This window comes from Histoplasma capsulatum, genomic scaffold (genome assembly GCF_000149585.1).
Source record: "Histoplasma capsulatum NAm1 scaffold_7 genomic scaffold, whole genome shotgun sequence".
Taxonomy (NCBI): domain Eukaryota; kingdom Fungi; phylum Ascomycota; class Eurotiomycetes; order Onygenales; family Ajellomycetaceae; genus Histoplasma; species Histoplasma mississippiense.
The window spans coordinates 178,862-193,397 of NW_001813976.1; the positions used below are offsets into that span (position 1 = coordinate 178,862).

Here is a 14,536-nt window from a genome sequence, read left to right on the forward strand (position 1 = left end):
GAGTATTAATTGTAGTGTAGAAATAACGAACGTATGGCTATATCGTATGGTGCCATAGCGGTGGTAGTGGTAGCTGAACAGGTGGCAGTGGGAGGCCGCGGTTATTTATGGCAAAAGTTAGTTTCTCGGGAATTACTCGTGGCCGAAGAACACAATTCGGTAGAGCGGAGGCAGGAGACTTGGACACGGTAGGAATTCGGAGGCGACGAGGTTGAGTAAACTGAATAATATTTATGATTCGATCCAGGAACTAAAGCCGGAATCAAAAAAATAAAGATAAATTGATTAGAAGTATTATGTATGGTAGAAAGCGGAGGGTGGATTAGTGTGGTAGATTTCTTATTTTTTTTTGGGGGGGGGATTTTCGCGGGTAGAGATAGGATATTTGTAGACCAGAAGTGATATGCCAGACGACGACTGGGGCAGCCAGGATCCAGGGGGAGACAGCGACAGCGAACACCGCAACTCTGGACTGTGCTCTTGTAACTACTGGGCAAAGTACCGGGTACATGCGCTGGGCTGGTAATGATCGATCGTTGTTTCGCTGCGTGATCACGCACGTATCGCACGTATGGTTAGATTACAAACGCGCCGAACAATCAAAATCCAAGAATACAAAGAATACGGGCAGGACATAAATACATAAAATACATAAATACATAAATTACAGTCTGCAGGTCACGGGGTGTTGTTGCAGACAACCAGCCATCAGCTTCCCCACAAAAAACAGGGCGTTTGGACTCTGGTCCCAATCAAAGAAAAGTAAAAAAAGAAAGGAAAACCATACCAACGGACGGTCATGATCATGGAATTATCATTACGTGGCCTTCGTTTGGAAATACGCCCCACAAAATCCTAATCCAAGCCAGGAAATCCTCACAGGGCCGAAAAAAGGAAACAAAAACACTGGCTCGATTCCGGTTTGTTCCTACACACCCTATTGCCTCATCCGCAGGTTCCCCGTTTCCCGTTCCCTCGACTCCAGCTTGTACCGGAGATCACGAGGCGGTAAAAAAAGCAACTCTACTAAATAATTACTGATACTGTATTAAATATATATGGCATGTCAAATATATACAAGGTTGCTGGTATTTATGTATCGTATTTGGGATGGCAGGTACCAGTATTTCAATACGCAATATTATAACCGCGTCCAAACACGTTGGTTATTGCAAACAAGACTCGGTCCTTGTGTGTACAGTACATACATGAATACATAGTTTGCATGTATGTACTTCTGGCCCTTGCTGGTCCCCCTGGCCCCAGCTCCCCCAAGTACCCGAATCAGTGGACTGAAATCACAATCTCGCCAGGGAAGCACAGAACCCGGCCGAGGAACAGCTTACTGTTCCTCGGGTAGCCTGATGGGGAGAGGTTACAGGTCTCACCATACCCCATTCCACGTAACCGTATCATCATTTATGACATCTCATTCCCAAACTGGCGGAACGGGGGATGTGGGGGCCCGGATTCAGGTCTAGACGCCCAGCTGAGAGAGCTCCAGGACTCAGGAGTCAGGGCCGGCTCACATGGCCAAAGGCAAAAAGGCAATAAAAGCCAAAATCCCCAATTTGCAATTTTCTCCATGGACAAAGCATTGACATTTCCCCCATTCCGGATCGGGCTGAACCCGCCAGAGAGGTTCCTTTCTTTCGCGGGTTTTGCTTTCTTTCTCGCCCTTTATTTCTTTTTTTCTTTTTTCATTCTTTGATCCATTCATCACCCCGGATTTCAAAACCCAAAACAAACTCATTAAAACCTCATACGGAAGACCATCAAAGTATAATTAGCAAGGGGAAAAGGGGGGGGGGGGGGGGGGGGGGGAAACAGGGGAAAAAACTAACCAACTATTTCCCCCCTTCAAAAAAAAAGGGAAAAAAAGGGACAAAAAAAGGGAAGCCGCATGCGGGTGAAACCGCCCATTTTTTCCCCGGCCGGGAACCCCTAATTTCCGAATCCTGAGAAACGGCCATCACACTTATTAACTTTTAAAAAAATCAAAAACACTCGCGCGACCTCGGACCATTAAACCCGCACCCGAGCACCGAAAAATAGGCCCAAAGGGAAGAATCCTATTGGTGCTTAACGATCTTGTAGAGTGGTTATAGAGGATCCTAACTAACTACCTTCATGGTATATGTACTGTAAATGTCTCTGTATCATCATTTTATTTATTTGACCCTGTTCCCTGATCACAATCGCGATCCCCTGGGCCATTATATCATCAATCAAAATCAAGCGCGAGTGGCTGTGGGCCGAGTGGCTGTTCGGTCAAGTCAGTCAGTCAGTCAGGAACGCAGGGCTCGATCCTAGCTTTGTCTCTCACTGTTCTGTCACTGGATAGATATCTCGTCCTGCATGGATACTATGGATGCAGGGAGTGAAGTGGGTGAAGGGCAGACAAACAGACAAAGCAAGCCAGGAACCCCCCCGTTTGTTCGTTTGTTCGTTTGTTCGTTCGTTAGTACTGAACTACGGGGTAACTGACAGGAAGTAATCTCACAAAGCTGCGTACGCAGGAGCAAATGCACGATCCCTCCGCCTTTCGTGGATAAGCAGGTTTCCCCCAGATTGCCCAAATAAGAAACTCGGGGACGACATTGAACAGGCCAAAGCCTTGCTCGCGCACCTTATCTTTCGCCTTCAAGAAAAGCAAAGTCCCTTTTCTTCGCAGCCCGCACCTCCCTTCCCCGCAAAAATGTCAGATCTCGAGCCGGGGTCGAAAAAGCATCATGAATCATGCATTGTTGCTTGATGATGAAACAGACCACAACAAAGGCCACATCATCCCATCCAACCAAACAGAAAATTATTGTATATACTAGTTAGGAGTATTGATAACATTACTCAACCAAGCATCATTCAGGCGGTAGATTTTTTCCATCGATAAAGGTCCATAGATGACCTAACCCATCAAAGAGGTGAACAGCATGGAATCGTGTTATTACTGTTTCTTTCAACCAACCCGTCGCCCACTCCGTGCCAACTTGTTAAAAGGGTCATATTAGTAGTAATAGTCTGTGTTTCAGCAAACTCACTGGGGCTCCCCTTCTTCCTTGTGTCACGATCGCCGAAATATCAAAAATTTAAAAGCACAGGCTTTCCTTCGTCTTCCTCTTCCCCCTCTTCTCCTCTGAAAAAATTTGAAACTAGCGCCAACACAAACTGAACTTCAAACTCCTGTGTTGTGTACGTGTGTGCGTGTGTGCGTGTGTGCGTGTGTGCGTGTGTGTCAAACAACCCTGTTGATATGATAATTCACTCCATAAATGATGGTGACACAAATATGATTACCATCGCCGTCCCTTCAGTACCCCGGATTTTCATCGCAGCCGCACAGGGGATATGTGGATATGTACGGTTCCCCCCCTACACGGACAGATTCATAAATGCCGAAGGCGGCTCCTCCTCAGCCTTGAATGAATCATGGCTCAAGGTTTCAAGTTCCATCGCGCGTCGGCCATCGCCAAGAGCCAAATGCCGAGTGCAGGGATGTGCCAGGAGCGGTATCTTTCCTTAATAGTAAGCACTCAAGAATATATATCTAGTGGAGACCGCTACCTTCCTATTCGATGGATGTTGGGCTTGCCAAGAGAGGTCGGTACCATACCAACATCACATGGCTCCGGTGTAGATGCAAATATTTATATTTGTAGGGTACAACGCTGGGATTTTCTGTCGATGCGATAGAAAAGCTCCCAAACCAAAGCATATTTTTATTTCTGCTTGTCATGTTGAAAAGTTTTCCACGACGGATCCAACCAGCGTTTCAACGAATAAAAAAAGAAACCCAAAAAAAAGAGAGCCTGTCCCCCGCTCCACCAGGCTATCTCGTGTTGACTAAAATTGGCAACCCTGCGCTTACAGTTTTGATCAGAGAGTAGCACCGCCATTATCGATACTAGTACTCTTTTATACTCCGTAGAAATACCACGATTTATTTTAAAGTTCCATTGTTTTCTCAGCGATTACTATTTCATTTTTCTCGGATGGAGGTGGAAGGTTGGTTCATTGTAAATTAAAAATCTGAATATTTTAACTTATCAATGATACAGCACATCTGCAAAGCAGTGAAAAGTATTATATTCAACATTTTCAAAAGCAGAAATATTCAATAATAATCAATATTATATTAATTTATTTAAATAAAAATTGAAATATTTTATTAATATTTCATTTTTTATAAAATTCAATCATGATTCTGATCTGAATACTCATGATTTTTAAACTGCTTTTCAGATCATTCAAATCAATACATCAATCTGATTTAATTTATTTATTTCTGTTTTAAAAAATAAACACATCAATTGAAAGAGCTATGAATGAAACTCAGATGAAACAATATTTATTAAATAATTATTTATTATTATAAATATTATATATCATTTATATTTTTTGAAAAATTTGAACTTCTTCAGCTTTATTCTCTCTGCATATGTTCATAACTCAAAAATAAAACAATAAATGATAAAAATCATTTCTGACTTTAAACTCTGTCACAGTTATATAATGAGAAATAAATTGATGATGAAAATTGTTAAACAGAAGAAAGTATGACTTGATATTCTTAATTTATTAATATTTTTATTTAACTTTTCAAACTTTTAATAAAAATTGATAATCTTTATCATTTTTTGATATATTCTTTAAATTTTTATCAACTTCTGAATCAATCATTTAATTAATTTTTACTGTTAGATTAAACTTTAGCAATTTGTCAAAGATTTTCAAGCTGTTATAATTTACAACAATATAAATTTCAAGAAGACTATATAAAATAAAATAATTAAATAAAATGATTTTATAACTGCAGTAATTACTGTTGTTGTGATTATTTCCTTTGCAATTTCAGAATTTGATCTAACTCAAATCATGTATGATTTCACAAAATCTTTAATATTTAAAAAGATCATTGATGCATCTGATGTAGCAGATAATGATTATAAATTTCCCAAAAAAAAAAATAACATTGTGTCTTATTTCTGATGCTATTTAAAAAATTAATGATGAGAAAATTAAAAGTGTTTTCAATATTGCAGATGATTTACTATCTCAAATATCTGCTCTTAATATAATTTCTATATATAGAATGTGTTTTCAACAGTTGAAAACTCTTTTTGAAAATGAAAGTACTATTGCAGAAACTATAAAAGTTTATAAAAAAATATTTAATGATTATTTTGATTTATCAAGAAATCATACCGTATTTTCAACTCATTTCTCCCCCGGTGGCCGAATAGGTAATGCGGCCACCAGGCAGCGCCTTGGCGTGGGGACCCAAGGCGCGTGGGTTCGAAACCCACAAGGGGACAACATTATATCCGGAGCCAACTTCTCAGCTCCTGAAATAAAGGGATGTGAACTTGCCAAGTAGGTACCTTCGGGCGGGCCTATTACCTGATTTAGCTTATTATTTCTGGGCTGGAAACCTGTATCGCGAGTACCAAATCCTGTCTTTCATTAATTTTCCTATGTTTCTGTTATATTCTTGGCGTCATTTAACACTAAGCATTCCTCCTATATAACCAACTCTTGCCTGTATTTAACATTACATAAGGACTCGTCATAAGCACTGCTTGCATACGAGTATAATGGAAGAATAATAATAATAATAATTAAATCTACTTTCAATTATCATTCATACTCATTTTGAAGCAGAGCTCTCTGAAGAGGCTCATCATTGTATTCAATCTGATTTTATTTATTGAAATCAAAATCTTATAACTTTCATCAATCTCAAATATTACTTTTTTGAATCAATGATTTCCCAAAGCTTTGCATCTCAAAGTGTTACACTATTTTATACAGCCATGCAATATCAAGATTATTCAATTGTTAATCACGAACATTCAGAAGATATCAATACTATTATTCAACAATTTAATTATTTACAATATCTTCAGTTTATTGAAGATGTATACATCAATGCATTTACTTTTAATATCTGAACAGAAATTGATTTTTAAATCTCTCAGTTTATTCAAGATATTAAATTCTATATTATGTGTCATTTTTTCTGAAAATGTAAATTATTTATTTGATTATTATTATTATTATTCTTCCGTTATACTCATATGCAAGCAGTGCTTATGATGAGTTTTTGTGTAATGTTAAATACAGATAAGAGTTAGTTATATAAAAGGAATGCTTAGTGTTGAATGATATTAAAAATATAACAGAAATATAAAAAAATTAATGAAAGATAAAATTTGATACTCATAATATAGATTTTTAATTCAGAAATAATAAATTAAATCAGATAATAGATTCATCTGAAGATATCATATCAAGGCGCTATCTGATGGCCGCATTACCTATTCAGCCACCGGGGATATTGATCAGATAAGAATTGATAAAGAAAAATCAAATTACATTACCCACTCACTAATCATCAAATCCGCTTAGAGAAATCAGTTGAATAAATATCTTTTTTGTTAGAATTGTATAAAATTGAAAAATAAAACTCTTTTCATATTCAATTCTGACAATGAATAAAATGTCATTATATTCATATATCATGCATTGAAGTATATGAACCTGTTCTATATACAGTTGAAGAGTATACTTAGAATCTGAATGTGAGTTTTGAAAAATTCATTAAAAACAATACTTAACAACATTCTGTTGCTTATCAATACTTTCAGATTCAATATAGCTCATAACAATTTGTAATATATTTTCAATTTTCATTAAAAATATTTATTTTAATAATATCTTTTAAAGCTGTTATTGTTGCTGATTTTTATATTTTCTTTAATTCATCTTGATCATATTCAGTAGAGTTGTCTAACTCAGTTGTCAAAAAAAATGTTATATGATTGATTCAGAAATTGTTGAAAGATTTTAAATATTGTCAAAGTTAATGTGTTATATGAAATGATTGAATTATATAAAGTTATCAGAAATTATCAGAAATTGTCAGAAATTATCTGATATTTTCAGAAAATACTCTCAACGCTTTGATTAAAACAATTAATAATTGAATATATATTTTAATGACAAGATTCAAATATTGAGTAACTGAATATAATCATGATTGAAAAATTAATAAATCATTCCCATATTCAAAAACAGAGTAACAGTTTTCAATACAATATTTCATACTCCAATATAAATATTTTCAGATAAAAATTAATTCAATTAATAGAAAATTGAAAAATAATTTTTCAAGATAATAGAAAAATGATTTATAAATGAGATTGTATAATGATTCTATTTCAAACATTTTGATTGAAACAAATTGTTCTCATATTGCTAACAAACTGAAACTGTTTTTTCTCAGACACTTCATGAAGAGTTTGCTGAGAATGTTTCATTTAGATTTAGTGTAAGCTCCTTGACAGCTGATTTACTGAGATAACGCAACACTGCTCAAAGAGGTACGATCACGTGGCATCAGCAACCATTTAGGTAAGGCATGCCTTACGCCGTAATTATAATTATTATTTTATATTTTATTTTATCTATATTTCAACTAAACAACTGTGAGCAAGGATAGCTTTTCATTGTATTGTTTTATGTTATTTTATTTTATTTATATTTATACATTTATTTATATATTCATATATATTTTAGAAACGCGGGGAAGGTGGATGGATGGCCTAGAACTCGGAAGTCTCCAGCGAACCTGGCTGGCTGGAATACTGCCAAATCGCGTTCCGTCTCTCTCTCCCCTCTTCAATCGGAAGCAGGAATGAAAACTAAATAAAAATTCCAGCATTGACACCCAATCAAAACCCCGCGGGCGCGGTCATGCTCTCGCCGCCAGGAACCATGACTCCATGTGGCACATATCGACTGAACATGTTTCGTGGCCAGGCGGTTGCCGATCAAACATGCCATCACCTAACGGCGCCGGCCCGCCGTCCTCAAGGACGAAGGCTTCGGATAATGGAATTCTAATCCCCGACCCTGGATGCTGGAGTTACAGTATGTCCAAAAGGGAGTCCAAGAGGGTATTTTATAGCCGAGGGAGGGGGATGATAGGCTGATATTTAAGTATTATCACCCTAGTTTATTTTATAATTTTTTTACTTGCTTTTGATAAGTTATGTGGTGAGAATGTAGTGGCTTGTCGGAGAGAGAGAAAAAGTAAAAAGAAAAACTTTGTATCTCTTTTTCTCGCTCCTTTTTGAGTCTTGCAACGATCGCTCACTCACTAGTCATGATTCTCACTGGCGAATAAAATGCGTCAGGAAGTTCTATCCCTCTCTATTTTATTCTCTCTCGAGTGATCACTGATCACTCATCACTTTTTATTCCAATGCTGAGAGCTCCAGCATGGCGCCATCCATCCACACATCACACTCTATGTGGTATGTGCGATGGTCGGCGTCGATGTGACGGCGGGAACAATGTCGGATGAACAGCCACAACGTTAACTACTGCTAGTACCGTTTTGACGCCACCATCACCACGAATACCGGGTTTGTCATTGATGGTTGGTGACTGATTGATTGATTGAATTGAATGATTGATGGACACGGTAGAGATCAAAACCCAGCCGTTCGCCTTTCAGGGGCCCAACACCGTTGTCATGTAGCTCCTACTGCACAGCGGCAAATCAACCGATCGACGATCTAAATCTCTTCAGTTGAGGGTCACCAACTGGCACGTCAGCGAACGGCATGACCATCTATCTAGGGAGTACTCCGTACTCTAACGAAGTATATCCGTATATAAATAAATAAATACGTTTTCTGTCCCGTGTCCGAAGGATATATGCATCCTCCAAGCGCGGCGCCAGCTTTTCTTTTTTTTCTGTGGCGGTCGCGTCGCGCTGAGAGGCGTGATCAGGGCGTGGATTTTGCTCGGGAGTTTTCCCTAATTCATGTGTTTCTTGACGGCTCGAAAGCTTGACCTCCGGGTGCTGCCGAGAGGAAATAACGGGTTTAAGAACATAATGATCAATACGCCTGGGTTGGCGTTTGCGGAGAAGGGAGTTTCACCGCCTATTCAACTGCATATCACATGTTGTTCATCATTGGCTGGGCGTATCAGGTCACGCACCACAGAGAAAACTTTGGAGGAAAACACGGCCTCCGACCTGACTGGCACAGAATGGACAATAACGGACAAGAAGGTCATGACACGGGTGAACTTCTTTGGGGCCGTTCTTATGATTGAATCAATGTAACAAAAGGCGAAAGACAACGGCTCTATGCGGTTGTCCTTGCCCTTGTGATGTGGACGGCAATATGGAGCGCTATGGATAGAAATCAAATAGACGTCCGTAGCTATCTATCGGTCATTGATTAATTGATTGATTGATCGATTGATGTCGAGCTGACATGCACAACTGCCAACTGCTGACCCCTGCGTTGGCCAGCTTATCCTCCTATCGCCCTCCTCCTCCTCCTCCTACTCCTCGCGCTGTCACGCGTTCCCAAGGGTCGTTTATGTTTCGGGAATTTAGACGAAGCAAAAGTCAAGTAAGGATGGCCGAAAGAAAAGAAGAAAAAAAAAGAAAAAAAAAAAATACAGTTGAATGCCGACCCATGTGGAAACAGGCCTCACAACCAGGATGACCCATGCCGATAACAAAAAAAAAAAAAAAAAAATTCATCGATACCCATGATACTTCCCCCATCAGCGCGCCTCCCAAGTCCCACCCAAATACTTGTAACGGCGCGGCTGACGAGCTAAACGTATCTTGTTATCCTTCTACCCCCTTTCCAGAACATTAGCCACGGGGACAATCAGCGCGGCTGGGAGCGGAGGTGCGGATTTCATACCTCCACCCGACACCCGTTGTAGCGAGCTTGGCGACTTTATCCCGACAGGCTGACTGCTAGCACTCTATGCAATAGCCGAGCAAGGATTGGGGAAAATCCTGGGTAAGAACTAAGAAATCAAGACAATTCTATTGATCAATGACGAGATCTGCGCTTTCACGAGCGCCAGCGATCAGGGATAAAACCCCATGTCGAAATGCATATGTACAGAGTAACCCTACATCTCGAGTGAGTTAGTGATTGGGCTCCTTTAGGGTTGTACGCAGCGTACGGAGTACGCAATATACGCGATGTTTAGTGCTAGCACAGCAAATTCTCACCTCTCCCCACTTTCAGTTCCTGAGATACAAGTATTTGTCCGAAGACTTGGGGATGGAGGGTATCTCCCCCACTTTTTGTTATTCGTTTCCAAGGTTTATAATTTTTTTTTTTTTTTTTTTTTTTTTTTTTTTTATTTATTATTCCTTTTGCCATGTGGGAAATAATGTTCACCCATGCAAGATTGTACAGTACGATGCCCTCGAGCAAGACTAATTATTTCAAGTTTTCGTATCGTTGCTAGGATGTCGGATTGAGCGCGGCTATTTCTTTTGTCCATCATCCCGGGGAAAATACAGCTGGTTCTGTTTTACGACAGGGAGGGGTTACAGCCATAATAAGTAACACCATGCATGGTTCAGTAGTTCATGAAAGCTAGTGAGGTGCTGCGTAGGTATGGACGTTGAGGAGAGGGTGATATTTTCAAGCCTTTGTCCTGTGAAGAATTCCCCCACAGAAATAAGGATAAACATCAACCACGAGCAGCCGAAGTGGAGGATGAAACCACCAAGCACACCGCATGACACCAGTCAAAACGGGGGGGATTTAGGTTTGACCACCTCCATCTGCAAGGAACCGATATGAATCCTACCTTCCAGCTTCGGCTAGGTCCCAGTGCTCACGCAGCTCCGCTCTTAATTGTTATTACTATCTTCCTACGATCTTGTTTCTACGGAGAACTCTTCCCACAACCACTCTCGGGGTGATGGAAGCTGGCGAGTTGTTGGACTGCGAAATGGCGTTGGGTTCGCTCCATCCTCTCCTGCTTTAACCCTGTCAATCAATCAACCCACCCTTGGTGGGATCGCCTAATCCCTTACCCTGGAAGCTCCAAACGCTTTGGGAAATGATGGATGCATGGTTTAAAAAAAAAGAAAGGAAAAGAAAAGAAAAAAAGAAGAAAAAAGCTCACTAGAAGAAGAACGACGATCCGGGGCGAGGGAGGAGCAACATTAGGATGTTCCCTCGTCACCATGGAGTCCGGATTACTGTTAATTGTTAATTGTTGAAATATTAATACCAATAAATACACATATCAGTCTGTAATAGGCATGTATTCGTATTTCCAGAGAGTTTGTCGATACGAAAAGGATGTTTTATGGAACGCTAATCATATCATATCAAGGGAGGTGAATCCCAAATCCCGTCACGCTCAGGCGAGGGGTGACGGAGATCAATAACTGAGAATTCTTTGCTGCGGCTTCTCAGGAGCAGAGTGCTCCGGCACCCGACAAACGTTGGTTGGCGGCTGTCATTCCACCAGCGAGTTACGCCTTGAAGAACAACGGCTGCAGCATCAACAATCAACATATGCTCGGAAATACTGGCATACTAGGACGCTCTCAGCAAAGCGGAGGTCGCGATGAGACCTTAAGAGGGTCAAGAATGACAGCCCCTCCTCCACTTTTCTTCCTTTCCGGCTCTTTTAGAATGTACGTTCCTCTGTGTTTTCTCCGTCGATGTTCGGAGACAAGCGGACACGGCAATGTTGAAGCTGGAGAGGCTCAAGGCGACAAAAAGATAGATAGCCTCGGCACCCAGTCACCGTCTTGCAAGGGCCTGGGCCTTGGTGCCCAAGTTCGGAACCGGCGCCGCGCGGCTATGCCCGCCGGCTAATCCGACACGTGGTTTGCCTGGGTGCCGACCGGGGAATATCGGGACACACCGCATATCACGTGATTAAAAGTCGGCTTGACACGGGGCCAGACCCTGACGTTTCGTCACCTGACCGTTGTGAGCTGCGAGGTGACAAGCTCTTGGATGAGGGGGAATGAGCGTCGGGTTCAGAGTTACGCTGACAATGACCACAACGGAATATTCTTATTCTGACCCTGCCAGCATCCAAGGGGCCAAGGGGCCATGTGGATTTTGAAGTTCTCTGGCGGTCTCGCCGATCCACCACACGACATGGCAGTGTCTAGGCTAGCAGGCGGGCAGATTATTTCCGCCAGGGATGATCGCCAGTAAATGTGCCGATGTCTGTGATTGTCACCAACCAACCCGCAGAGTGCCAGTATCTCGCTAGGAATACCGCTCCAGAGCTCTCCGGCTGCTCTTTCGTGGACGGAGTCAACTGATTCCCGGTTCATACAGGAAATAATACAACATAACACAGTCTAAATCTCTCAGAACTTTCACAAAGAATTCGCCAGTCAATGGCCTAGCTGGCTGGCAATTCAACAAGACCAACAATATCCATGGGAAGAAAGAAAGGAGAGGATAGTGTTCATGCTGTGATAGGTGAAGGGGACAATAAAAAAAACCCCCGCCGTATCTGGTAACCAGTTAACTAACTTAACTTGGCACCAAGTTGACTCAGCACCCTCTCGCAGACCAATCGCAGTCGCATCAGAATTCTCCTTTTTAATTTGAACCTCCTCATCAGGGAAATCAACTCAAGCTGTGATGCCCTATTGGCTCGTATGTGCTCATCAAGACCTCAGACCATTGGATGTTTCATACCCGTTTTCCAGGTACAGCTGCAAATTAAATTTCTCCTGGCTGGACAGATATGCGAGGGCTAGGGCTAGAAAAAACCTCTTTGTTTTCGTCCGGAATTTTGTCCTTTTCACGCAGCATCATTGTTCTTTTGATTTTCTGTCCTTTGTTTGCATGAAAACCAAAAAAAAAATTAGGGCTTTTTTAATTTTGCGTGGGAGAAAAACAAAAAAATAGGTTACGGGGAAAGAGACCAAAGCGTTCCTACTGGTCAACTAAGTCATAAAAAATGAATATTCACCTATCTATCACATTTCCAAGACAAGGCCGAATGAACAAATTTTTCCTTTTGAGGAATTTCGACTCAAAGCAACTTTTTGTTTCCCCCCCCCCCCAATCATTTTTGTCTTCCGCACCACCTGGGTCCGGATCTTCGCCCCTGGCAGTAGAAAGGGGGCGCTGGGCGTTGGACACTGAACACTGAACACTGGATAGGAGTCGGAGCCCGAGACGTCAACAGCCACAAAACCCAAACGGTCAGATGCGCGAGTGATGCAGTGTGAATCATATCTTAACACAACACGCACTGCAGAAATGGGCGGATAAGAGGGAGCTGTAGGCTTACACGTTATACTACAGCAGGGGTGCTGGGGTGGCTATTGATGATGATGTGCCTTGCAGCCTCATGCATCAACTTTCCCCCCCCCATCTCTCTCCTTTTCTTTTTCTTTCTTACCCCCTATTTTTTATTTTCATTTGCTTCTTTTACACCTCAATATACCGGACAGTCGGGTTTTAATCGTCGGGACCCGTCCCGAGATCCCCGAGCCCGTGTTATGGTTCTTATTGTTGTTGTTTTTGCTTTTTAACGCGTCGATATTGTCAAGAATATTGAATCTTAGTGGTTTATACGGGGAAGGATTGTTTTACAGTCGTTCGTTCATGAATAAGAGATACATGACGCGCCGTGCCGTATGTAAACATTCATACGCATATACACAAGCACCTCGTAATTTTCATTTTACATTTCACCTCCATCGCACCTGAAGTAAAGCGCGCATCATCCCGCGAATACACAGCGGAAATGTGGGCGCACCTTATTTTGCATGTACTGGAAAACATCCAACATGACATCACTGCTCCCCCACTTTTATGCCATAACCAAGGCCAGCGAGAGAGGATTCAAAGGGGGAGATGGGTGTACAACAATTAGCAAAACCCAACTCTCTTAACCCAGGCCGCGACAAATATATCTAACTGTTCTATGCTCTCGTTTCTTTTTTTTTTTTTTTTTTTTTTTTTTTTTTTTTCGGGAGGGAGAATAAATAAAAGATAAATGACGGCGGGGACTAATCCTCGTATTTGCCAGCTCCTTTGAATAGCTTGTTTCCTCCCAGCTTGTGGTCCTTGTGACCGATATACAAACTCACGCCTGCGACGGTGACACTTTCGATAGCGGCCGAAGATTTGTCAGAGATTGACAGTCCGAGCGTGCAAAGTTAACGAGATGGCAATGGCGCGCTATCTATTATCTGTAATTCCTTATTTTTCATATCTTTGCCTTCTCGAATAGGTCAATGCGTTTTCGCCGTGTCCCTGTGTTGAAAACCTATTTTTATCTCCTATTTGCATTAAAGCTGAGCTTCTACTTGGTGGCGGTGATGGGAGAAGGGGTGTAGAGAGAGGGTTTTTGCGGAGGGGGCAACAAAAGGAATTCTTCTCTGTGAAGAGTGGATAGAAGGTCATGTGTGTGTGTCTGGTGCGGAGTTGGGCAGCCTATCAATGGCGTTGACTTGATATGGATTCCGTATTAGCCCATAGACAGTGAAAGCACATCGACTTACTCCCAAAAATATCCGTGCTTGGAAGAGTCATGAAGCTGTCCCGTGGTAGTGAAGACAATAACTTGCCATGAGGGTCGTCTTCGGGCGAGCCGCTATTAGCTCTTGAGCCAGGCCGAAATGGTCGGCAAAAAAAAGAAAAGAAAGCTAAAATATGTACTTCTCCAGACGAGATAAGCTCCAACAGCTACTAGTGTGTCAAAA

The 14,536-nt window shown here is 41.3% G+C and overlaps 1 protein-coding gene across 1 annotated transcript; it reads left to right on the forward strand.

The window, feature by feature from the left end:
- Window positions 1-3,286: 3,286 nt before the first annotated feature.
- Window positions 3,287-3,780, forward strand: HCAG_05695 (predicted protein; the record flags this gene model as incomplete). Its single annotated transcript, XM_001538040.1, has 3 exons — window positions 3,287-3,355; window positions 3,549-3,597; window positions 3,743-3,780. The coding sequence occupies 3 exons, from the start codon at window positions 3,287-3,289 to the stop codon at window positions 3,778-3,780; spliced, it is 156 nt and encodes a 51-aa protein (XP_001538090.1).
- Window positions 3,781-14,536: the final 10,756 nt, after the last annotated feature.